This window comes from Dermacentor albipictus, chromosome 9, assembly GCF_038994185.2.
Source record: "Dermacentor albipictus isolate Rhodes 1998 colony chromosome 9, USDA_Dalb.pri_finalv2, whole genome shotgun sequence".
Lineage (NCBI taxonomy): Eukaryota > Metazoa > Arthropoda > Arachnida > Ixodida > Ixodidae > Dermacentor > Dermacentor albipictus.
Window position 1 is genome coordinate 64,804,550 of NC_091829.1, and position 27,259 is coordinate 64,831,808.

At 48.1% G+C, this 27,259-nt stretch overlaps 2 protein-coding genes across 3 annotated transcripts in view; one reads left to right on the forward strand and one right to left on the reverse strand.

Moving 5' to 3' along the window:
• Positions 1-2,194: 2,194 nt before the first annotated feature.
• The window catches only part of LOC135921867 (calcyphosin-like protein), an 85,830-nt gene continuing 60,765 nt past the window's right edge, over positions 2,195-27,259 (forward strand). Inside the window, exon 1 of one of the 2 annotated variants that reach the window (XM_065456265.2) lies at positions 2,195-2,216. The gene's annotated coding sequence lies outside the window, so the exon portion shown is untranslated. Of the gene's footprint in view, positions 2,217-5,370; positions 5,434-27,259 lie in introns of those variants that run through there. The other variant, XM_070526241.1, reaches the window with a different exon arrangement.
• On the reverse strand, positions 8,423-26,720 carry LOC135921826 (uncharacterized). Its single transcript, XM_065456170.2, has 4 exons — positions 26,029-26,720; positions 24,913-25,298; positions 19,628-19,699; positions 8,423-10,959 (listed from the first exon to the last, which is right to left on the reverse strand). The coding sequence occupies exons 1-4, from the start codon at positions 26,186-26,188 to the stop codon at positions 10,822-10,824; spliced, it is 756 nt and encodes a 251-aa protein (XP_065312242.2). The 5' UTR covers positions 26,189-26,720; the 3' UTR covers positions 8,423-10,821.

Genomic DNA, 27,259 nt, shown 5'->3' on the forward strand with positions numbered 1-27,259 from the left:
GTGGCGCGCAAAACAGACAAAGCTACACCGCGCAGTGTGGCGGTGCCCTCCCGCACGAAAACACGCTCGAGCTCGGATCCGATAAGAGGCACATGTCGTCCGAGACTCGCTTTTTCAATGAACTTGGTCTTCCGCCTCCGCCCGCTCGCGTGTGAGGCGAGGAAAGAGCGTTAACCTTAACGTCGGAGCAAAGGGGTGAGAGGAGGTTGTAAGACTCCCGGTTGCACGTGGCCTTCTCAGCGCAGCACGCGCCGATTAGAGACGTATACAGCAATATCGGAGATCGAAGTTCGTCCTCCCCAGGCCGCGCGGCAAGTTTCGCCTCTATGCAGGAACGGTTCTGGGGCTATACTTATTCTGGAGCTTTAGCTTAGCATTCTAGGGTTATACTTACCTCGGAAATCTGTCGATCCGTCTAGCCAACCAGAAAATTTGAAAACCGAGAGAAAGCAACATCAGCAGACCTAGGAATCAAGTAATGTTGACGGCCCTGAAGAATACTGTAAAGCATCCCGACATGACCTAAAAACTGTGCAAAAAATGAGAAACTCGTCAGTCATTTCTTAGACCTGTAATAAGGCCGTCTGACCCGCTGACCCGTTCGCTCGGCTGCGGTTCCAGTGGATAGTAGTGTACCCTTTCTATAGTATTTAATTATTCTAATTTTTCATGAAAAACTGCTGTTTCGGCGGCATTCCAATTAGTTTTCGTTAATTTTGGTAGCCATGCGATGCCTCGGTTCAGCATACTGGGCATAAGCTTCATTTCCTTTTAAGCAAATTATCATTGCCCACACTATTTAGTACCCGTAATGTGAGTCTGTTATACGAAGCGGTACGGGCTGGGGTATTTTCATTAATGTATTTCTTTTAACCCCAACACCCTTTCAGCTCACCTAAGATCACCCGCTATAGCGTTTGGCAGCACACACACACACGAGCTTCGTTTGCAGTTAATCCATGACTTGGGAACTGGCTACGCAGCCATTAGTTCTAAAACGGAGTGTGCGCACGGACAGAGGTATAGTTTCGTAGTCTACCGACCCTGCGCGTCGGGAAGATTACGAAGCAACGCTGTGCACGTGTTAGTCCCATAGGGGATCCCGGTGGATCAGCCGAAAATAGTGCGATCCCGTCGCTCCTGCCGCCATCTTCCGAAAGGGTCGCTTCCGGAAGTTGGCAACTCTTCGTTGGTAAAAAAATTATGGGGTTTTACGGGCCAAAACCACTTTCTGATTATGAGGCACGCCGTAGTGGAGGGCTCCGGAAATTTTGACCACCTGGGGTTCTTTAACGTGCACCTAAATCTAAGTACACAGGTGTTTTCGCATTTCGCCCCCATCGAAATGCGGCCGCCGTGGCCGGGATTCGATCCCGCGACCTCGTGCTCAGCAGCTCAACACCATAGCCACTGAGCAACCACGGCGGTGCTTCGTTGGTACAGGAGGCGTCGTTCAAACAAAGGAATTTTTTTTATACTATACATAGACGGAGGCAGCAAGCAGAACCACAGCAATAAATATGACGGACCGAGACGCCCTCCTCGTCCTTTTCGCCGTCCATTACACCGCAAGAGATTCCTTTTTTCTTCCGCGGCATGACTGTTTCACAACGGCAGCCATAACTGCGGTCGAAAGAAAGCCTTATTTCCGCGTTGCAACTTTGTCGAGCGTGGCGTGGCTAAGATCGGTGGCATGCACCCTACGAAACGTCCCGATGACGAAGAAAAACGCAGCGTGTCGTTTATCTCTGAACTGTGTCTACGTGAAAGCGAGCATCCAAGAGACAACTTGGAAGCGTGCGACAGGCTGCGAAATGCTTTCAAAAGCGATAGCAGAAGTACATCGAGGTGTCGTAGTTTAAAACAAGCCGGTTCTTTCTTTCTTTCTTTTTTCTTCTTTTTTTTTTTTTGCTGGATCATTTTCCTGCGCCGAGTGACCGACGCTGGCGGTAGCGCCTGAGCCAATGATGAAGGGCGACTGAAATGAAAAACGAAACGCGTTAAAAACAAACAAACAAAAAACGTCCCGGCATTTTCGCCTCGGCTTGTCCGCGTCTTTGCCGAAGCAGAAGCCGCCCAATCGAGAGCGTAATCAGTGACGACGAACTGCCCCCGCGTGTTGACCCAGAAAGTTCCGATATTATTTGTGGTGCACAGTGCCTTGGCCGTCATCGAAAGAGAGGAAGGATCGCCCATCCCGAACGCGGACGACCAAGGTCAGATAGTGCCTCTTTCTGCATCATGCAGTTACGTACACTAAGCTACTGTAATTGTATTTTTGTTGTTTCTTGCCTGGAACAGTTTGGTTATCATAATTACATGACGTCGTCGGAAGCCGCCTCTCCAAGCGTGTCGAGAGTAGGGACGTCGTGGCCGGCTCGTGCGAATAGCTAATGGCCGCTTTGACGCAGTTACGGGCAGCTTGCGCAAAGACTTCGCGTATAGCTTTACTTTGCAGGCGGAGACATTATCGCTCGCAGTTAGTGCGCGCAATTTTCTTCAATGTCGTCGGCCTTCGGGCCCGAGCAGAGCCGCGACACCTATATAGGGCGCAGACGTGCGCCACAGACAGCAAAAAAAAAGGGGAGCGAGGCCTATACGCACTCTGGGACATCGCTCGCACTGGAATTGCTTGGCCAACGCCTTCCCGTCGTTAATGGACCGGGGCACAGTTAACCTCTTCGCGCATTCTTTTTAGTGCATGCGCGCGTATACGTCCGAGTAATGTGGCCGTGCGTGCTTGTATATATATATATATATATATATATATATATATATATATATATATTAGTGTGTGTGTGTGTGTGTGTGTGTGTGTGTGTGTGTGTGTGTGTGTGTGTGTGTGTGTGTGTGTGTGTGTGTGTGTGGCTTCGTGGGTGGTATCCATAGGCCACACGAACGGAACAAAGGCTCGCGTTTCTTTGTAGTTTCGCGCTCCGCACGGCGTCATGCAAATGCTTTCTTTGATAGCTGCGCCCTAATCCCGTGCGGTAAGAGCTGGCGAGTCCGTTAACGCTGGAAACGCTGTGTGCAATCAAGGCACACCCAGGTCGCATTCCGGACGTGCGCGAAATGATCCTGCAAATGTGCAATATGTGCTGTCTATATACGCTCTGCAGGCTCCTGCGCGATCGGCTTGTATACGGCGTCGTGAATTGTTTGCGTCCAGAACGTTCCGTACTTTTCGTGCGGGCCCATTCTTGTCCCTTCGTCGCCAACCATGTGCATACGGTTTCGGAGTGGGTTTCATGATGTGTTTTGTGATGGCGAGGTGGCACCGCAGCTTGTTTTTTTTTTCCTTTTTTTATGCTAAGATACAAAGTGCCTAGTCATGAAAGGCTTTCCTACCGGATCCTTACTCTACCTTACGGATTTACAGAAAATTTATCTGCTCACTCAACGTTCCATGTCCCGCGTTGTATAGGACGACGTTGGTTCTACGACGTTGTGTGGCCTCCATAAAATGAAAGTAGGAACAGAAGCTGGCGTTGAACTGCCGAGGGCTTCGAACACTTTCAAACCAGGTTATATGACTTTTCGTTCCGAGTTTCCTTTCTATATGTATTTTCGTGAGAATAAATGAACTCCATTGTCATTGTCGTTGCTCCAAGTGACCACAGAGAGAGGTGAAAAATGGTGCGTCGTGTTTGAATAAACGTTCTCCGCGTCAAAGGTTGTCGCCAATGCCAACTTGCGCAGCTCATCCGTAAAATCTCGCAGTTTATTATTGGGTCTCCTGCGCGATTGCGCAATGTCCTATGCTGAACCCGGCACAGATTTCCCTTTTTGTGTGTGGTTATGGAGATGTGACTCCACACAGTTTGGCTTGCTATTTGTTTGTTAGCTTTCTTGCTGATCCGCCCTAATTGCGCCGCGGCTATATCGTTGCGGTACTAAGCACGATATAGTGTGTGCTGTGTTATGTGCTCTCTCTCTGTCTCTGTCCCTCTCTCGTGCTCTCTCTCCTCCCCATCCTTCTCTCCTCCGCCCATCCCGCTCCCATGTGTAGTGTAGAAACCGGTTGAGCTAAACTGGTTAAACTCCATGCCGTTCTTCCTCCACTTTTTCCTTCCTACTAAGCACGAGGTCGCAGGTTCGTTCCAGGTCGCAGCATCCGCATTCCGATGGGGGCTGACTGAAAAAAAAAAGCGCTCGTGTACCTTTGCTTTGGGCGCACGCTCGAGCATCCAAAGTGGCCAAAAAAAATCCGGATCCCTCGACTACGTCGTACCTCATAACCAACGGGGCAATGTTTCCGGACGTTATAAGCCCCCACAATTTAATCAGATTTGTGCTGTTTGAATCTGTAAGCATCCACAACTTATCGGCGGTTAGTTTGGGACTTATCGCGGCACTTATCGCTCGTCGGTGCCTTGCCGTTCGAGAACCCCACGTTACTTCCTACACGCATAGCGCGGCGAAGAAGCAGCTATGGCGACCGAGCAGCCAAAATCAACACCCATGTACTACAACCTCCCCCAGATAACCGTCTCCTCCCTCCCCCCTGCCCTTATACGACAGCGGCTGCTTTGAGCGGCTCGTTTGTCAGCGACTGCCGACAAGCGACGAGTGGGGCGAGCTTCGGCCCGTTTGACGACCGCCGCGGAACAAGAAGGAAACATCGCGTAGTACAACGTCGTGCGGGCGTCCGACTGCCTTCATCGTCGGCTTCGTATCGGACGAGCTACACACGCGACCGGGCTCATCCCTCGCGAAGCCGCGCCCCGCCGTATCGCTGGCCCTCCCTTCAGCTGTATATAAAAGCTCGAGCGGTGCCGTTCTTTAAAGGGACGCTCCCACTGCCGCCGCTGACGACTCCGGGATAAAAAAAAAACGAAAGAAAAAGACGGCGGCAGTGCCACTTTGAGAGACGAGACGCGCGTCTCCTGTTGGCGGAAGCGCGGCGGCCTCCGAAAAAAGCGATCCTAAAAGCGAGCTTCTTCGCGAGCAACGCGTGCGACTCTCGTGCAGCCCTGACAGTGACCCGGACCAATCGCGCAGCACTGGGTGGTGGGGTGTGTGTACCGAGAAGAAGAAACGGAGACGCTATGGCCTCGGTGACGGACGCCTCTGGGAAGGGCGAGCTTTGAAGGTCGCCCCCCCCCCCCCCCTGGACCTAACGGGCCGACGCGGAGCGCGCAACGTCGGCTGCGTGCGCGGTATCCGTTGTTGGAACGCTATCGACTCTATTTGCGCTAAGCCATAGTTTAAAAGCGAGTATGTCGCGTCATACTTGAGCAATATGACGAGTGTGGGCTGTGCACCAATGCGTTATGGCTAAGCTGGCATATAAGACCACCATCCGCGCCACGCGGAGTGTGCACTGGCGGCGAGTTCTTATTCTTGTTTTTTATTCTTGTTCCCTAGGGAAATGGCGCAGCCCATCCTGGGGCATCGGCCATGAACCGGACGGTCTTTTCCCAACAGTTCCAGGTGCTTGATTTTTGTTCTTTTATTACTAAGAATATCAATTAATGTCAACATTAACCCTCACTTACAATTATATCCACATTACAGCGAAGAACAATTAACGTCACCCGCGTTTTCCTTGTTTTGATTATCTGTTGGCTTTATATGATTATTTCTAAAAAAAATTTTTAAAAAGTCCGCCTCTCAGCTCCCTTAGTTAATCTCGGTCATCTTTGCTCGTATTTGAGGACGCTGACCTTTCATATTTAGTCATTCGAGCAGCTTATCCCATAAGTCGCACAAGTTATCGGCATGTTCACGAACACTGATGAGGGACATAGCTATATATAGGGACACTTCGCTGGCGTAGGAGTTCTCAAAGAGCTTGCATGCAGCGCCAATGAGAGCCTTTCCTGTTACCATGTTTTACAGGCAGACTCTCGTGCGCCCTTCCGAAGGCTGTTGACAGCCAGTCTAAACGTGTCCACTTTCATACTAGACAATAAAGTTGCAGACGCATGTGTATCAGCGACAAGGGCAAAGTACAAAGTTTTTATCGCACTGTCTATTAACATAGCGTCGCAGTACCTGCCTACGTGAGCTTCTAATAAGTCATATCAACAAGAAGGACTTCGCTAATCACGACCATATAATGCCAGCAGGCAATGAAGCCAAGGAATGAGTAGGGGTAGACGGCCATCAAGCCGTCTACTATCTTGGGTATTTTTTTGTGTGTACCAGATCTAGCCCTACGAGTGTCAGCCAGTTAGCCTCATGGTCATGGCAGGCGGATGTGGAACATAAGTCGTATTGTCGTATGGCTTTCAAATTTCACAATCTATGCTATGTGGAACAATGGTCGTACTGTTGTATGGCTTTCAAATTTCACAATCTATACTATGTGGAACATAAGTCGTATTGTCGTATGGCTTTCAAATTTCACAATCTATACTATGTGGAACAGGCACGTACCCAGGGGGGGGGGGGCCCCGGGGGGGCCCGGGCCCCCCCCCCCCCCCCCGAAATCAAGTGGCATACCCCCCCCCCCCCCCTCCCCACCCACGCCACCACACCTCACACATTCCTAAAGCGCCACCAGATCAATGTTGAGACTTGGCAGCTGTTCATCGGTCAGCATTATGCTGCCTTTTTCACTCCTTTTAGACGGTGGTATCGGCACCTCTTGTAATGTGAAAGACAGGTTTCTCATAGATTCCGCACCCGCGCGATTAACTCGAGATGCGTTCGGTTGTCACCATCTATTCAACCGTCACGCGCATAGCTGTTGCTTTTGTTAGTTCAACCTTCTTTGTTTAGGCTGATCCTGGGACCAGGAGAGGGATGCGGCTGTTACTCAGCTGGTCTGTACTCTCATGGAACGAGTTCCGGCCGGAGAAAACGCCAATTACGTTTAACTTTTCCCTTTGCTTCATTATTTTCTTGAGTTACGGCTCGCCGCGACGCTGGCAGATGCCCGGAACCATATACACGTGATATGGGTTAGATAAGGTGGGAAATAAAATAATCTGAAAGAGCATCCATCATGAAACCCTGCAATAACCCTTAAACCCATAAGCAAGATGACTTTCGTCCGTTACCTCGTCTGTTTTTCCCTAAGTGTATAGCACTTTTTGTGCAAAATTGTGCAAAGGCTACAACAACAACAACAAAGGAACAATAGATCAGGATCGCCAGTCGGCCACTAGAGACTGTGAACAAGCACGTTTACCTAGGTCAATTAATCACAGGCAACCCTGATCATGAGAAGGAAATTCACAGAAGAATAAAAATAGGTTGGTTCGCATACGGCAGACATTGCCAGCTCCTGACTGGAAGCTTACCATTATTATTGAAAAGTAAGGTGTGCAATCAGTGCATTTTGCCAGGTCTGACATATGGGGCAGTGACTTGAGAGCAAGTTAAGAACCGCGCAAAGAGCGATCGAACGAAGATTGCTAGGCATAACGTTAAAAGAGAGAAAGAGCGGTTTGGATCAGAGAGCGAACGGGTATAGACGATATTCTAATTGACATCAAGAGGAAAAAATGTAGCTGGGCAGGTCATGTAATGCGCCGGTTAGATAACCGTTGGACCATTAGGGTTACAGAATGGTTACCAAGAGAAGGAAAAGGCAGTCGAGGACGACAAAAGACTAGACGGAGCGATGAAATTAGGAAATTCGCGGGCGCTAGTTGGAATCGGTTGGCGCAGGACAGAGGTAATTGGAGATCGCATTGCAGGGAGTGGCCTTCGTCTTGCAGTGGACATAAAACAGGATGATGATGATGATGATGATGATGATGATGATGATGATGATGATGATGATGATGATGGAGGTGGTGGGCCCCCCCGAAAAAAAACCCTGGGTACGTGCCTGATGTGGAACAATAGTCGTACTGTTGTATGGCTTTCAAATTTCACAATCTATACTATGTGGAACATAAGTCGTATTGTCGTATGGCTTTCAAATTTCACAATCTATGCTATGTGGAACAATAGTCGTACTGTTGTATGGCTTTCAAATTTCACAATCTATACCATGTGGAACATAAGTCGTATTGTCGTATGGCTTTCAAATTTCACAATCTATGCTATGTGGAACAATGGTCGTACTGTTGTATGGCTTTCAAATTTCACAATCTATACTATGTGGAACATAAGTCGTATTGTCGTATGGCTTTCAAATTTCACAATCTATGCTATGTGGAACAATAGTCGTACTGTTGTATGGCTTTCAAATTTCACAATCTAGTCTATGTGGAACAATAGTTGTATTGTCTTATGGCTTATGGACGAATGTGTAAAGAGCAGGGCACAAAAATTAGGACAGAAGAACACAAACGACAGGACCAGCGCCTCCTGTCGTTTGTGTTCTTCTGTCCTTCTGCGCCCTGCTCTTTACGCATTCAAGCATGAACCAACTAGCCCAAGCAAGAGTATTACTTGTCGTAAGGCTTTGAAATTTTCCAACCTATTCTATGTGGAACAAGAGTCGAATTGTCGTATGGCTTTGAAATTTAATTTTATTCCGAATAAAAAAAAAATTCCGCGTTTAGCGCGTCAAGGGTAGGTGAAGTGTACAGACGAGGTGGATAAAAGAGAGGGAGAGAGAGAGGGTGACGCTCTTTAATGGATCATGGATGGGTTTGCTTGGCGACATGCCTAGAATGCTGCTCTAGATAAATAGGATAAAAAATGAAGTTAAGTGCACAGTGCACAACGCGGATACACAACTTACTCGAAACGCAGCACTTAAAGGGACCCTGAAACGCTTTTGACGATTTTCTACAAACTTACTGAGTCGTTAGAGTAGGTCCTTCTGATCATTAATTGACACATCTAAGTGCTCTGCGTAAAGCGTGTAATTTATTATAAGGTTTTAAAAATTCACATCGCTGCCGATCGCAGCGCACTACTCGGCGGAATTTTAAGCCGCCCCTACCCATATGACCGAAATAACCCATATGACGTCGGTGGGGCGAGCTATCCGATTGGCTGACCAGGGCGCGTGATCGATAATTTTTCCAACTTTATGGTAAACAAATGATCTTCGTAATAGTTTGAATCTTAGTTAATTTGTTTTTATAAAAATAAAGTAGCATAAAGAGAATGCACAAGAACAATTTTTCAGTACACTTAAGTACTTCCGGCACACAGCAAGTGTCGTCTGCTTGTGTTACAACGTACTCCATTTTGTCGAGAGCTCCGCGGTCAGAGTTGGTCTCAGTCTTGCGAGCACTATGATTCGACTTTGTTGCCTTGTGGACTGCAAACGTAGCGACTGGCAATATGTCAAGCTGCGACATCGTGTCCCTCTGCAAGGCAGCGTACGAGCGAACTGGCTGCTGCGCATCGGACTGCCGCTATACGATCAGCGCCAGGACATGCGCGTTTGTGGCCGTCACTTGACACCGGAAGATTACTAACGCAATAGCGTTTCGCGAGTCCCGTATTAGGGCAAACATAAGCGCAAGGGGACAGGGTCTGGCCGCTTGACTGTGCCGTAACGGGATGAGCCGAGATGAGCACAAGGGCAAATGTGAATGGTCTGCACGGTGCAGCCACCTGGTGGCATAGAACTCAACCATACACAGTAGAAGCAACGAAGTGTATTCTTCTTTGCTGCCGGTGCGTATTTTTCGCAGGAGTGTAATCATCAACACGTTGTTTTTATAAATGTTTAAAATGTTTTACACTTGGTTAGAGCAATATTAACGCTTTGTTTGGCTGGTTAAGCGCATCGCGAACAAGTGTCTGGACCGTGCAGACCAATCAGGCCGCTCACGTACGTCTCCGCCAAAGTTCCTTCATCAGCTTCAGTTTATGCCTCCAGTCATTTGCCGAAATGACCAGCTTGCCTGTGGTTAACGGAATACCAGACACGTTCGGCGCTACGACAAAATGCTCGCAACGCACGCTGCTTCGATAGCTCTCGCTTGGGGTCGACAGCCAAGCGGCTAGCGGAGAGGTTTCGCGCGGGCGGGGGCGGGCTTCGAAACAACCGGAAGTGGACGATGTGACGTCGCATCGTGACGCAGGACCAGTGAAGGCGGAGCTTAGCCCCGCTAGCTCGGCGAACGAGTTGAGGAGGAAAAGCGTGGCTGGGGAGGAGGGTAACTTCTAATCGCTTGTAGCTCCATTAATACGTAACGCTTCACTTAAATTGTGGTGCGAATGTTCTACTTAAGCTGTACCCTACGCGTCTACAAAATTTGTCCGAACCGTTTCAGGGGCCCTTTAACACCTAACGAAAGTTTCTCATTGACACTAGTGTCTCTAAGGAAACGTAGAAGGCGCTTTCGTCGCGCAAGATGCACAGACAGCGCTAGTCCTCGGGCCAAGGACGTGTCCCGATTCAAAGGACGACAAATAGTGAATGTTGAGTGCGGACATTAAGGCCGTTCTTTGTAGTGTATACAGCTTGCAAGCGCAGCATAGGGGGTTATGTCTCCCAGCACTTTGCACGCAAGGCACATTGGTGGCCTTGCCTGTTTGACTATAAATAGGAAGTGCTTAGTGTTTGTCGTGTTTAGACGAACCCAGTGTAGACGTTCCCTGCCGCGCCTGTTAAGGCCATATGGCATGCGAAACTCGCACGTAGAATCATAAGTGCAAATAAGTCCGTAGTCGTTTTCCGAATCGGTCCAGACCAGTCGAAGCACTCGCCCCGGAAGACACGACAACAGAGCCGATCCATCACTCATAGAAAAAAGAAAAGGAAGGTATCGGGGGCTGAATATCATTTACGCGTTATCACCGCGAAGTGACTTCTTCCTTCAATCGCACAACGTCACGATTACAGTCCCCAAACGTGTTTCAAGTCTGCACAGAGTCCGAACACATCAAGCGTAGCTGCCATCGTGATTTCAGTCGCAGCAGCACTTGGCGCATGCCCTCTTCGTCGTAGCTCGACTACGTCCTTGAGTCCTGGCGCCTCCAGACGTTCTTGGCGGACTTCTTCGTCTGGAATAGGTCGCTGGCGTGCCTTCTGGTTCTGTCGTCTGCGTATGGCTTGGCACCGGCGTAGAGGCGGGAACGCATAGGCCACTTCTGCATTGCAAAGAAAAAAAACGATATGGAAAGAAGCAACATTAAAGATCGTAATAGTCGTTGATGATGATGATGACGATGATGATGATGATGGAAGATGATGATGATGATGGAGGAGGAGGAGGAGGAGGAGGAGGAGGAGGAGGAGGAGGAGGAGGAGGAGGAGGAGGAGGAGGAGGAGGAGGGCTAGAAGGAACAGCTAAAAACGGGCTAGATTAGCAGGTGGTCAGACTTAATCCGGATCCCTCCACCACGCCGCCCCTCTTAACCCACCGTGCCAGTTTCGGGACGACAATCCACACAAGACTGTGTAAGGGCCAGATACAGGCAAACAAATCTTACGCATTTAGTACACATTTTAAGGAGCCACAGGACGGTGTCCCATATTATTTATTTATTTTATTTATACATACTGCAGCGCAATTTGCGCTATAGCAGGAGTGGGTTAAGAAAATGTACAGAAAATGCATTGGAGTATACAGCGGTAAACACAAGTGAACACTATTAAAGAGCACTGGTGAAAGAATACACAAGTTATACAAATGCTGCCAGGCATACCCATGCCTGATTATGCTCATACCCATACCCATGATTATGCATCTGGGATAGCGGTTGCAAAAATTTGGGATGAGCATGAGCGAATGGAAGGAATATTAACAGCACCACAAAACATTACTAAGCATCAGGATCTTGTAAAGCCTGCCGTATGCACTCTAAACTATTTTTATTTTTCTATAAACTGCCTACCCAAGATCAGGGTCTCCTGTGAGTAATTGACCTATAGATAAACTTACTCCTGCACATATCCTAGAGGCTGACTAGCGACCATGAATTCTTGTTCCTTTGCCAGACTATTAAACATTACATTTGTCTTTTTCATATTGATCTTCAACCCTACTCTTACACTTTCTCAGTTAAGGTCCTCAATCATTTCTTGCAATTCATCCCCAGTGTCGCGGAACAGGACAATGTCATCTGCAAATCGAAGGTTGCTGAGATATTCGCCGTTGATCCTCACTCCTATGCTTCCTCAGCAAAAGCTTTAATACTTCTTCTAAGCATGCAGTGAATAGCATTGGAGAGATTGTGTCTCCTCGCGTGACCTCTCTCTTGATAGGTAACTTTCTACTTTTTTTGTGGAGAAGCAAGGCAGCTGTTGAATGTCTGTAGATATTCTCCAAGATATTCAGGTAAGCCTCCTGTGTGTGTTGATTGCGTAATGCCTCCATGACTGTTCGTATCTCTACTGAATCAAATGCACCTTCATAATCTATGAAAGCAATGTAGCGAAGTCGATTGTACTCCACAGATTTCAAAATTACATGATTTATGACATGGATGTGATCCGTTTAAGAATATCCCTTCATATGAAGCCAGCCAGTTCTCTTGGTTGACTGAAGTCGTGTTGCCTTGATCCTACGGGAAATTATTTTTGTGAATGTTTTATAAAATACTGAAAGGAAGCTAATAGCCTATAATTATTCCATTATATATGTCCTATTCTTCTAGATTAGTATACTGTTGGCATTTTTCCGGCTCTCTGGTACACTTGAAGTCGTGAGTGATTGCGTATAAAGGGCCGCAGGCTTTTCAAGCATGACTATCTCCTCCGTCTTTGATTAAATCGACTGTTATTCCATCTTCTCCTGCCGCTTTTCTTCTGCGACAAGTCTTGCAAGGCCCTTCTAACTTCATAACTAGATGCAAGCTCACTGTCTACGATTCGTAAATTGCAATATGTGCCATAAAATAATGAAAGGCAAGTGAGGGACCAGTCAAGCTGCGTATATGTAGCTCTTTTTCCACTTTCCCAGCCACACTTCATGTGCAATTTTCTTTTGTACGTTCTGTGTGGTAAATAAAATCAATCAAATTAGGAAGATAGTTAGCGAATTTAAGTTCGCTAATTGAATGTTCGTTCCGATTTCTCAGGCAAGTAATGAAAGCTCCTTTGAATATTCCATATCGAGGAATGGAATTATGCTATCTGAAACAGGTGATCTATCTAAAATGAGATAACATCGGGATCATCCATTGGTATAATGCCAGCAACATCGAAGAAAAAACAAGCAAGTGAGGGATGCAAGAAAAATACAAGAATGTGGTTGTTCAAGAGTTTTTCTTCTGCCTCGTATACTTTCCGTAAGACATTACAACCCCCGCAGGAGTCGAATAAAAAAAATGGCTGTGGCTTAGCTAAGGTTAAGCCCAGGATGCGAACCATACTAGCCTTTATTTTAACGCGACAGCGTTAAGGAGCTCGTGTCGCAGAAAAGCCGGTGTCGTCGGCGTCGGCTCATGCGTGCGGCGCTTGCTCAGGCGCACATTTCGTTGTCGCGCCGAACGCTGCGTTGCTCGACGCTCACCGCGTCCGATGCGGGGGGCGACGCCGCGAGCGACGGCGCGAGTTGGAGCCCCGTTTCTCCTCTGTCGTGACGTCACGGTGTCACGTGGTATTGAAGGCGACACCGCCGCGCCTGAGCTGGGTTGAGCTCTAGTTTTATGCTTCGCATAAAAAAACGGAAGCGATGGCTCTGAATGTCGCTCTGCCTGCACAACAATGGCTCCGTCGCAGTGCGCGAGGTCATTGCAGTGGAGTACGGCGTGGGCCTGCAGGCGAAGCTCGTCGGTTCAAGATGTGCCCTTGGCTTTTTTTCTTCTGCGTCGTTTGTCGATCGACCAGCGTGGCATCCGTGCCACCGGTCCCGAACGTCGTAGCCTCCAGCAGATGCGACCCCCCTCCCCCTCGGCGCACTGTACAGCACGCCCACATCGGTCACGTCAACGGACGTTCGTGGCCCTTTCAGCGGTCGATGGGCTTCTCGGGCTGTGGTGACGGGAAGACCCGAGCCGCACCCGCCAGTACAGTCATAAAGTGATTCTCATGACACTCAGTAGAAATGCCTAGTAAAGGTGTGCCCCGTACTAAATTGTCAAGTTCTTTTTTTTTGCATAGTAAGATATAGATTAGTAATGTATAGGTACGTGTCGGGTTTGGCGTGGTAATAGCTTGGTAAATCTAACTAAAGGGCTGATATAACGAACTTCTTGGAAAAAAATGAGGGGTTAAGGGGCTTATTTTTCTGTCTGAACAAATGTTTGCCGTCAACGCCACATCTAACCAATGGTTCATTTCTAACAACGATACATTATCCTGTATGTCGGTCTCCCGCACTTGAATATGGACATGAGTAAACTGGCCCTTGTCCTAGAAGGTACAATAAGGGAACAAACGTTCGCCAGAATGTTACACTCCTGTAACACGTGAAGGAAAACGCCTGCTGCGCACTTGGTATATGCGCCGTCTCGCATCGTCGCGTTGCTGCTTTCGCATTTCGGCTTCTCCAGCTTGTTTTCGACGCTTAGCTGCGTCTTCGCGCGTTCGTATAGCAGGGTCAGACTGGCGCCAACGACGCGTCTCTTCGACTTTACGTTGCATCCCCTCAGCAGGAGATTGAAACGTATGCTGTTAACGCGATAGCGTTAAGGAGCTCGTGTCGCAGAAAAGCCGGTGTCGTCGGCGTCGGTGTCGGCGGCGTTGGCCGTGAGCGATAATCCCAGCAGGCACTTCATGAATAAAAAACAACTTGCAAGATGGGCTGGGTGGGAATCGAACCAGGTTCTCCGGAGTGTGAGACGGAGACGCTACCACTCAGCCACGAGTTTCTTTTTTATTGCACTTCAAGAGGGAACGCCTTCAAGAGGGAACGCTTTCACGTTCCACTCTTGAAGGCGAAGCTTAAGCGTCCTCCAATTTTTTTTGTGTTGTATGGGTGATTTCAATGAATGCATGCACTCTTCGCTTCACTTTGGTGAGCGCTTGAAGACTCAACCTTACGGGGTTATGAGCCATTACTTACGGGGTAAGATCCATTGAGAAGGTCACGTGCTTTTTTTTTTTACAGCTCGACTAGACGCCGGGTTTTCGTACGTTGTGTACGCGATTCCAATGAATGTATGCACTGTACGCCTACTTTAGTGAGTGCTTGTAGCCTTTGCATTAGGAGAGGGATGAGCTATCGCATTTTTTGCTTGCTTAGGGGGTTATTTCCGGACTCCTTCACTACGGCGTGCCTCATAATGATCTAGATCGTGGTTTTGGCACGTAAAACCACATAATTTATTCTTTTTTATTTTATTTTCCCATGTTGCAGTACATTTGACGAGGCCAACTAATGTCCCAGTGATAAAATGGCGCCCGGTATTGCGCCGTGCTCTTTTCCACCGCTCACCTCCTCTCTTATTCGTGGCTTCCCCCTCCCCCCGAAGGCACTCTCCCTCCTTTCTTCCTTAACTGTTAGTGCAAAATGTTCGCACCGCGCCGTGGTCAAGACACGAACGAACGATGTGAAATGCTTTCTGTGGGGGTGGCCATATGCTATGTGTACATTCGCGCCTATCGCACGTATAAAACTGCAGTTTTGCTATGCAGAGCTCCAGCATAAAACGAAAGATTGAGATGTTCCTGAGGGGCTTGCGGTGCACCCTTAATAGATTTAAAGAGCACTGCTGTGATGGTTTGAACATCAGTGACAGTTACATGTTACATCATAGTGAGGTCATCGATTCGCAGCAGCGAGCCGATGCCTAACTGTCCTTTGAGGTACACCTTAAGAGCGTGTTTATCTCGTGCTACTGAACCATGTCATAATCGGACCGCATACTTATTCAGCGATCCTAATTGACTGTCCTGTGTCGTGTGAGCGCGAGGTTGTGGGCTCGATTCCCTGCCGTGGAGGCCGCGTTCTGATGGGAGTGAAAGGCAAGAAAAAAGCGTTTATGTACTTCGCTTTAGACTCGCGGTAAAGAACACTAAGTGAAACTTGTACTTGCTTAAACTGCGGCGATCCTGATAACCCGTTAGTTGCTTTGCGCAGTTAAACACCATGATTCATTCGTTCATAATTAAATAATTTGTGTTTAATGCGTATTACGGCAATATTTCTGGTTATAGATGCCGTGTACCGATCCTTTTTTGACGACATAGTGCGTGGATATATTATAATTAAGAGATAATTAGACCATGTGCCGCATTACTCACGTTTTAGGTTCATCTGTGAAACCAGTATTTATGTTTGCCCTGTCGTCACGACACAACTAGCTAATTAGGCAGCGAAACGTTCTGAGCGTATACCGTGATGGAAAAAACATGTCATCGTATACTTCGTTCTGCTACTAATATGCTTCATCATTATCTCTAGGTGCTTTATCCCACCTGGTAATGTGGCAATTGATTCTCCTGCTCCATCTATTTTTCTTTCTTTTTTTGTGTGCGTTCTCCTGCTGCCTAATCTTTTGCAATGGGTCAACAGCACATCGATTGAGTCCACGCGCCGACTGGGATCGATTGGAACGCGCTGCCACCCCACAGCGCGGTGACTCTTCTCCCTTACGTTGCCGAGATCGAGGTCGAGGGTTCGATTCCTTACGGCTGCGCGCACACGTTGTGCGTTTCGACCGGACGCCGCGTTGTGCGTTTCGATGCGGATTCGATGCGATTCGCACCACCGCGAGGCGGCCGCGCGGCAAAGCACTTGCCTGACCACTCGTCTCCCGCGAGCGAAAACGAAACTCCTTCAGAACGAATACTGGCGTGTGACCTTCGCCGAGAAATGTCGAGACTTGCTCAAGGACGCAAGGCTGCTGTCATTCGTGTAGTGTAGTACCCGTCTATGATCGTCCGCTGCCATCGGGATCACCGAGAGCCGGAAAGGTGCTTCTCCGCAACCTACAATCAAGTTTATCCCTAACCCCCTGGCGTTAAGGGGAAGCCACAGGGAAGAAGAGGACAGACACACCGATGTGTTTCCACCATCATTGCCCCGACTGCCAAACACCTCTTCTGGGAATGTCGGACTCGGGAAGAAGCCCGTCGAAAACATAGAACGACGATCCCTAACTACGAAGAGGCCTGTATCCAACCAGTGGACAGGCTCGATAAGCGTGTCGCGTTCGACTCGCCCCGGGTGCAAGGGGCCAGTTGGGGGGGAGGTTGAGGGGGGTCATATACGTCTGAAGATGCACCCCTCTTTCCGCCGGTTACACCCGGGGGGGAGGGGGGGGGGACAGAAGACCTATGGGCCCCGGGTTCCAGACGACCTAGCTACGCCACTGAACAACGAGCTAAGAAAAGCTAACGTTTCCTAACCAGGCATCTAAGAACGCTGGCGTGATGGGGGAGCGCCGCCAGCGGCATTGAAAGCGAACCGCATATGTGCTGCACGAGACGCATACGACGGAAAAGCGTCGACTTTCGTGGTTGCAAATTTACTGCCCTCTTGCACCCCTGATACGCCACCGTATGGTAAGCCTGTAGTTGCAAAGGAGGAATTCAATATTGTGACGCACGAAAGCTCATGCCAACATCGGAAGGCAGAGCACTGCCCTCGTTTTTCGAGAGAAACGCACTGCGTGCGACTTGCATCTCTGAAGAGCGTCTGAACCTCCAGGCTCGGACCGCGCTTGAAACATCGAATGTGACAGCACGGCGGTGGCGGTGGCGGCGCCAACGGCTCGAATGCGCTTCGAGTATTCGCGCCAATTGCTGCCGGAATAAAACTCGCCGATCCAACGCAACGTCGTAATCTAAATCACGTGAAGCTTGTTTGAGTCAGTGACGTCAGCAGCAGCAGCGGAGATGACGCGACCAACTCGCTGTCGCGTGTAGCCGTCACCAGAACGAAGGCCATGCACGATGCTTGTAGAGGGAATAATCTTGACGAGACGTGTGTGCGCTGAGAAGCACGACACGCAGCTAAACACGTTTACAGTTTCGTACACCTTGTGTCACGCAAGCACGTCTATTCTGGAGCGTTGACTTGGAATGGCCGCATACTCAGTGGCACGTAGATACCCGCTGTGGTTGCTCAGTGGCTATGGTGTTGGGCTGCTGAGCACGAGGTCGCGGGATCGAATCCCGGCCACGGCGGCCGCATTTCGATGGTGGCGAAATGCGAAAACACCCGTGTGCTTAGATTTAGGTGCACGTTAAAGAACCCCAGGTGGTCGAAATTTCCGGAGTCCTCCACTACGGCGTGCCTCATAATCAGAAAGTGGTTTTGGCACGTAAAACCCCATAATTAATTAAAATTAATCAGTGGCACGTAGCCAGGTGCGCATGCGTAGTGCCGAAGTTGTCTTGTCGGGCGCTTACTCCGCGGCCAGCACCCGGTGACACAAGTTGACTACTCAGCAAGACAGCAGCAACCACAAGTTGCCTATATTTATCCACAAATACGCTCGTCTAAGAAGCGACGATTAACACCAAACTCCGTTCGGGAAGGAGACGAAGAACGCTTCGCTTTATAATGTATCCCGACCTACACGACTGCAAATGTCACATCGCAGTTCGTCTGTAGTCTACTAGAGATATTTTTTTTGTCAGTTGAAGCAATTATCCACACTCGCCTGTAGTACACAGCGAAATTCCTTCACATCATCTCGAACACTTGCAGAAGCGGGCATTACTTTCACAATAGATCGCAGTTAGCTGTTAACTAATTTACAAAGTTCCACCAGTTCTGTTCTATAGCTAACCAGTTTAGTGCCGGCGCTGAGGTCGACCATAGTCATGAAATCATAATGATTTAGCATAAGTGATGTGCTTAGTACCAGCGTTGACTGTTGATGAATGTAGCATGTGCACCTATTTTTGGATCCATTCTTGTGACAAAATCAGTCGTGTTTTCGACAAGCAAAGAAACAAACGTAGTAATATTGAAAAATAAAGAACTTGTACAAGAACATTGCCCGAATTTGATACGCGCATGACAGGTGTAGATAAATGATATCGCGAGCGACCTTCATCCTGCTGTGAGTTATTCTGATTGCGGTGGTGGTGGTCGGAATGATGATTTATCATCATTACGACAATGTGGAGGATGGTACTGCCGCTGCGTCGTTTGTTGAGTTTGTTGCTCGTCACACTACTACACTACACACTACAGTCACACTACAGGCGAGGTCTTTTGTCGGAAGCATCGCGTGGTGATTTGCAGCACGCAATGATTATTATAATAATTACTATGTGTTTTGAATATATATATATATATATATATATATATATATATATATATATATATATATATATATATATATATATATATATATATATATATATATAAAATTACTGAACTGGAAAGGCAGAGAGAGGTGCAAGCTGGGGCAACTGCCACCGAAAAGGGCACAACGCCTGTCTAGCTCTTCAGAAAGGAGCGCGAGACAAAAACATAGAAATTGAAGATATAAAAAAGGGGAGAAAAAAGGAAAGAAAGAGCAAGATTAAAAACGTCAGAGAATTAAGCAGAACACACACAGAGTACAGATCAAACACTGTAGTGCTGGTCGCTGCAGGTCACGCCACTAAAGAATGTTGAAATAGAAGAAATAGTGTCTGAGGTCCGGTCACCCGAAAACGGAAATAGACTACAAACGTGAACCTAAGTTAGTTACTTTCACAAAAGTAAAAAAGAGCGCAATGCGCCTAATCGCGTCGAGACGCGCGACCACCCGGGCGCAAACATTCGTCGAGTGTCGAACACCGCAGACCAAGGAGGTGGTAGTCCCTCACTGTGCGCTGTGCAACCACAGCGGGACAGGACAAATTATGAAACAATCGTAGGCGTATTCGTTCGTGCATAGCGCGGTATTACTAAGCGGGGAGGCTCACCTTGACGGGATGGAGGTAGCTCCGGCTGCTGGCCGATTCGAGTTCTCTGCCCGTGGAGTCATCCGCGGAACTCTGCCAAGTGTAAAACGAAAATGGGTCACTCATTAGGTCTGAATCAATACCTCCATTTTGATGTTTTTTGCCTACATTTCTCGCCTCCCTGGAGATGAGGTAATGCTGCTTAGCAAGCACGACAGCATAAGCGGAAAGTTTTCATTATTCCAAGGGGAAGGGGGATCAGCTTTCCGAACCCCACCTATATATACATAAGTGGGGTTCGGAAAGCTAATCCTCCCCCCTCCCCCCCCCCCCCCCACTGCCCCCGGACTGTGTGCTGTAGATTTCTAACCCTATGACGTGATCTCTCTTCATTTTCTTTCATATTTTTTATATTGTTGTTACCGCAACGAGAAAAGGAGTAGTCGCCACCATTATAAGGTGACTACGTCTCTTTCTTTTACTTTCATTTCAATAAAAAAAAAGAGGCAGAAGACATGAATATATGAGTATTTACAAGACCTTGTAGTACGAGACAGTTCAATTTCATAGCTTGAGTCTCCTCGCACTAACGAGAGACTGGCGTCACTCGCATGAGCCACGCGACAAGCGTATTCAGTTAAGCACGTTAGGGACATGAATATGTGTTTTGGGCGTATTAAATCGCACAAATGCGCATCAATTTAAAAAGTCATGTAATGCCGTGTGACAGCTTTAGTACACGGGTACAATCAAGAAATCTTTTCCTGACGAAAGGTCAGTTGAAAAGATTAAGGCATAACATGTATAAAAATTTCACATTATATTACTATTTCTGAGCACAAGTTATGGCGAATTATTAGCACAAGGCAATGCGACTCCGTTTAATAATAGTTTAATAGTTTAATTACTCGTCAAAGCATGTCTTAGGCAGCATAGATGATTATAGAGTAACAAATTATCAGGCGCACAAATAAACAACCATATTAACAAATAAATAACACACAGCGATATCTCAAAAATGCAAAAGGACGCGAGAGCAAGTAGGAACAGTGTGGATTGCGTTTTGAGCAGCTAATACATCATATGACGCATAAAAATTCATAAGTAAAATGCACAGCATAGACTAGGAAGTTTCACAACTAGCGCAACCAAGCGTCTTTGTGATACCCAAAAAGCCTCACCCATTTTGTGCTGTTATGTACCCCATTTTCGTTCCCCTGTATAACGTTTTTCATTGCTTTCTAAGCCAGGCGGTTTGCTTTGACTTGTAAGTTGGCGACTTTGTCTTGCCTATTAAAAACATAAGTTCGTTGTCTGATGCGATGGTATCACGATCAGTGAAAAAAAAAAGTGTTCATTCGGGCACTTGATCAGACAATGAAGTCGCCGGCAATCTGATTCAAATCGATTTTGCAGGAGAATTCTTTGAGAGCGTGCAGAATTGCCAGATGGTTCAAACGGGCTTGTCCACTCGTCCACCGCAAGTATGTTTTCAGTCTCCGAAGACAAGAAAAGGACCTCTCGGATCTGCGCTTGTGTTCTCGTTAGCAATGCCTACTGGAAAAAGAAGCGTTACTGAGACGCACACCATTCACGTTCATTTCACACGCTTTAGTAAAATACTCTGCTGAAGTCTGCAGGTTCTTTTTCAGGGTCAAGAAAGCACACAAAGGAATTTGAAGCGTGACGATCATACAGCAACATATTCATTTTCTAAGCATAGGCAATCCATACCATTAAAAAGAATTGTTCATTGGCTGCCTCCTTCTCTATAAAATATACAATAAGCTTTGTTCCAGTGTATATAGTTAAATATATTGCCTGTATATGGTGTTCGCAGTGGAAATTTTTTTAAAATGTTGAAGGAAAGAAAATACGGACGAGATAGCCGCGGCTGGTGCTTCTGATGTGCTTGTTCTACTATTGTCAGGATTTGCAGAAATAACGAGAAAGTATGAATTAAAAGCCACGCACGTCCGCGCCAGCAATGATGGAAGCTTTTAGCGACAATAAATTTTAAGTTAAAACGTAGAGGCAACTAAAAAAAAACCTCATGTGATGTGGGTAACAGAACTCTGGTAATGACGGTTTAGGTAGAGCGAGGGGTAGGCTTTGGCATCGCGGGGGAAGGGGGTAGGCTTTGTACCGCCTACTCGGGATATGTTGTAGGGAGCTCGGGCCCCAAAGCTCGCCCCCCCCCCCCTGTAGTCGGCGCACATACAATGTTCTGCATGTAAGTATGAAGTTCTGCATAAGGTTCTAAATGTCATAACGTTTTGTAGAAGCTCTCAGAACAACAGTGCGAACAAAGCAGCGCTACCATTTAACGTACACTATAAACGAGACTCTCCTCCGAACAAGACATTCTTGGAAAATGGTCGCATAGTCTAGGTACATCAATTGATAACCTGGAACTAAGCCACTGTCATCGGTAAACCTTCAAAAAACTCTCACCCATCCCTTTCGTATTACCTGTGCTATGTGCGTGTCATATTCGGACATTACGACTGTGTATATGTTACACGCACAAGAATATCGGAGCACACGGCACCATGTGTGAAAAACACTAAACCTTCGTGGGTCAAGGAGTAGCTGGCGCCGTATTCGCGTGGCAACATCTCCGTTTTGTCATGCCAACAAAATAAAGTTGCTCCAGACGTTATGACGCTCGGGTCCTTCTGGAGTTGCTCTTAGGGCTCCGAAGTGTCTTGGCTAATTATTCTACAGTTTGTTTCCTGCATACGAGAGCAGCGCACAGAATCAAACAAAATGGGGCGTGTCATAAGCCTTGAAGCTTCGATATAAGAACGCTACACTTTCAAATTCTATCTTTTTTCCCTAGAAACCAGCGCCTTTCCCGCTGTGTGCTCTGCTCCTGCTACGGGACACTCCAGCTGACAACGCCATGTGCCGACACGCGACACGCTCACAAACGGGAGGCATTGGTAGATTCTTGTGTCCAAACTTCGCAATCGACTGCTGAGTGAAGAGGTACTATAGCTACAGCGTTGCCTGCTAAAATTACCGTAGGGGAACTCTGATGCGCTGCGGTTGGTTCAGCTATCATGGAAATGATTGTTAGTACATAGATTTGTCTGATATTCGCGGTTTGAGATGTTCCTGATGACATTGTACTGACTACGCCGTACTTGCCGTTATTGGCTTAAATTTCGAAGCGATCGTATTTTCCTAAACGCAGAAGGCAGTGAGACTCTCCGCGCCTGCGTGGTCACTGTGAATTGTGGCGTTTGTTACGCAATAATTCATTGGAAACGATTAGTTTGCAAATTCACAGCCATTCGAAGCTAGAAGGACGAATAAGGCTGAACCGCCATGCTTGAAGCTTCCGTCTACACGCTAGCGCCAGCGTATACCGTGTACTAATTTATGTAGGAAACCCTATAGTGTTCTAGTGGTATAATCGGTATTACGTGCACGTAACCGGTATTACGTATTTTTATAGCAAATCGCTACAAACGACTGCTGAAACACACAAATGAACGATGGTGATTATATTTATTTTACGCAAGGGCCACGAATGGCCAAGGAGAGCAAAAAAAAAGAAAGAAAATCTGCGGATCCCACGCGCAGTGAAAATCGGTTTAAGAGAAGCTTTCATTGGCGTTCGTGAAGAGCGCTGCTCCTTCTTAGCGACAATTTGCAAGTAGGGACCACTCGACCCAGCTGGACAGATCTTCACTGGGAACCGCCTGGCTCAACACAAGCTTGTGGCGCTCTATGATGCTCATGCCACGTATGACGACGAAGGCAATAACGACGATGAAACGATCACGACGGCCTGACGACGACTGCACGATGGCGATGCAACGATGACGATGGCACGACGAAGACAATGTGACAAAGACGGCACGAACACGATGCTGTGACGACGCGGGAGTCACGACGGTGGTATGATGGCGATGCTGTGATGACAACGGCATGGTGACAATGGGTTGACAACGACGCAACGAGCACGACGGCATGACAGCGATGCTATAACAATGCCCTAATGACAGCGGCTGTGTGACGAGGGCCGTGAGTTGACGCCGGCACGACCTCACTGGAACTGCGACATAAGGACAATGGAACGACCACGATGGCATGATGGCGGCTTTATGACGACAACGCACTGACGACAATAGCATGACAGTGGGGGAATGACGACGACTGAGTGACAATGACGGCTCGAAGAGTGCGGCGTGATGACTGCGATATGACAGCGCAGGGACGGCGACAGTGTGAAGACGGCGAAAGGATGATGACGATCGCATGACAACGAAGAAACAATTTCATAGACACGAAAGTGATGAAATGACGATGACGGAATGACGACGGCGTGTGAGTGTTGGAGCTCATGTCCGCGCTTACGTGCGTCACCTGCCCATCGCGGGCTGCCTCTATTTGCATTCTATCCGGGGTTTGCACAGTGTACGCTATCGCCCTGTCGTACAACACTGCAGTTACCATCGAGCAACGATAACAATTGTACGACAGTGACGCAGGAATGACCTAAAGTAGGGATGGTAAAGACTGGAGCGACGTCCTGATTGTGGGTTACTCCGAAAAACAACAGCAACAACAGCGCCTCCAGCAGTGGGAAAGTCGAAGGCAATGAAAAAGAAATCTTCACTTGAAGAAGTTTGTGGTAATCGAACTTGAGAACGTGTCACACACTGGACACTCGGTTCTGCGCCTTCGGATCTGTTGCACACACTGGGATCAGAGCGTACGAGCCCATGCGTAGAAGTACACTAAATTTAAGTGGCCCACGTATGCCTTTCTCGCAGGAAACTGTTTGTAAAAAATGGAAATATTAGCTAGCGAAGATGAAGCTGACGCGCGCACTATTTCTTCTAAGGCAAGGTAAAAACCGAAATATGCAGCAATATTTAAATCCCCCTGCCTGTGACTTATTAGGACGTTTTTTTCGTGAACGCAGAGTCCGTATTAAAATAAAAGGCATTCCGATAGCACTCTTTATATTCGCATCATGTGCACCAGCAAAGTAATCCTAAAATTGCAGCAGCGAAATCTAATTGAATTCAATCCACTTCCAGTAGAGATTGCTGCTTTGCCGCTGTTTTTAAGCTGATGAAGATCAACGCTCTGGAAATTAGTATCCAATAGAAGCCCATGGGACCTGTGAAGGCTTCCTGGCTAGCCTCGACCATTATCGAGGAAAAAATCATTAGCTATGCTTCATTTCCATTATCATATTCCGCAGAGCACGCACATTCCTTTAGGCTTCATATACAATTAACACACACTTGACAAAGTGAGCCGGAGCCGTACGTCATTGCACTTACGTCATCGCTCTGTTGCTGTTCCTCGTCAGAGAGCAACGCCCCCAGGTGCGCGATGTAGTTGGACGCTAGGACCAAGATGTCCAGCTTGGAGAGCTTGGTGTCCGGAGGCACAGACGGCAGCGAACTCTGCAGTGCCTGGAAAGCACTGCGAAGACTCCTCACCCGGCTACGTTCCCGGGCAGCGTTCCGGGACGTGGCTTTGGCTTGGCTTCTAGCCTTGGGAAGCGCGGTACTGACGTCGTAGAGGTTCAGCGGCGAGGCTACCGTGGCCACGTCAGACGCGTCGGGGCTTGCATCTGCCTCGCTTTCGGGCAACGTCACCTGCAGGTGCTGCTGGCAGCAGTCACTCGTCAGGACAGGTGGCTCTTCAAGCAGAGGAGACAGACCTGCGTCATCGCGTGCTGGCCGTGAGTGCTTCGCTATCGGAAAATGAAATTCTGAGACTTCGCATGAGAAACCATAATCTGATAATGAGGCAGGCCCTGTAGTGGATGCCCTTAATTAATTTTGATAACGTGCACTAAGTACGCGAGTGTTCTTGGCATGCACCCCCCCCCCCCCCCTCCATCGGCATGCGGCTGCTGTGGCCGGATTCGAACCCACGCGACCTCGGCCTCAGCACGAAACGCCATAGCCACTGGACTACCGCGGTGGGTTGCTTCGTAATCAGGGTATCAAATTCATAGTGATAACAGGCTAGCTAAAGCGTAACCAGATTTCGATCGATGGTTAATACTGAGGAAAAAAATGTTGTTTCGCCAAATGTTCTATGCAGTTACAGCAACATCTGGCAAATCATAGCGCCCAGCAGGTCTTTCCTTGCGCTGTATCAGTTGCAGAAAGTAATTTATCAGTCGTACAAACTCCATATGACGAAAACTAATCCAGAGCCCTCTACTACGACAACCCCGTTGCTTCTTTGGCGAAGGAAGGAAGGAAGGAAGGAAAACTTTATTTGGTCCTGCAAGTAGTGATAATTCATCACTAAGCGGGCCGCTCCCACGTATTAAGCCCCATTATCCAGTCATCATATGGGCTGCATGTGCTCGTTCGATATATTTTTTTTTCAACTTCCAGCGTTCAAGAACTGTTGTGGGCATGTGTACGCCTACTCACTCAGAGAGGTGTCGTCCGAAGAGGAAGTACACAGGCCAAGCTCAGACACAATGTCCAGCTCCAGCAGGCCGTCAAAATAACACGGTTCCTGTTCGATGCCGTCCCACAGCTTCCAAGAGCAGTCAGACGTGTCAAAGTCCAGACTGAGAAAGTCTTCCATCACAACAATGTTCGTTCGGCGCGCGGCGGAGAAATCAGCAGTAAAACTCCAATGAGTTTCCGTTGTGCACGGAAGTCACGTCGTTTATCGACAGTTCGGTCTGTCCTGTCATCAGATACAGAGCAATAATAAGCACTTCACAAGGCGACCAAACCAAGTTTACGCCGCTCCGCCCTAATACGCCACGCAGTCACCATCAAACACCGCCTCCGCGTTCAGCACATCACTGAGCTCGTGAAGAGTCGTCGCCTCTGCGCATGCGTGGCCCCAACCGTCGTTACCTCACGCAGCACGTCGTTTTAACGCTATGCGTCAGGACTTCCGAGGTATCGCCATCTTTTTATCCCACTAGAGGTCGCTCGTCCCTTTGCTGCCGTTTTGTCTCGACCGTGAGCAATCCACAGAACTTCTCTGAATTTCCCGAGCGTGTCACAGGGCTGAACGAAACTTATCAAGGTCTTCTTTGTCCGGAGAGAACAATAAAACCTTGCGAAGCTGCTGTCTTCGAACGCCCCTTGTCGAAACGAGAAAGGCTTTCTGCGGAGAGAAAGCTGCGACGAAGACGTCTCCATTTAAAGAACACTCCACGAGGAGGAGGAGGGAGAACGCCGATCGCTTTTCACAGAGCCTTCGCCAGTGGTCGCCCGTGAGAGCCAATCAATGAGTGCCGCCCCCGAAGAGGTATTCAGTTACGCCCCGCCCCCTTTGGCTTCTCGACTTGCAGACGCGCTCAGATAACGAAGGGCGACCAGCGTGACGAAGAAACGCGCGAAAAGCGATAACTCCGTATCCGACTTCCTTATCACCTGAGCGTGCTACTTCGCTTTGGAAACGGAGCGACTAAAGGGGGAGAGTACGCTCGGTCCGAAAGTGAACGCTATGGCATATTAATCATCAGCAGATGTAGCCGATTTTTATGTCCACAGCAGGACTCTCCCAGCAAACCCCCCTGTCTTGCGCTAGCTGATTCCAATTTACGCCTGCAAATTTCTTAATTTCGTTACCCTGCCTAATTTTCTGCCATCGTCGACTGCACTTCCTTTCTTTTGGGACACATCCTGTAACTCCAAC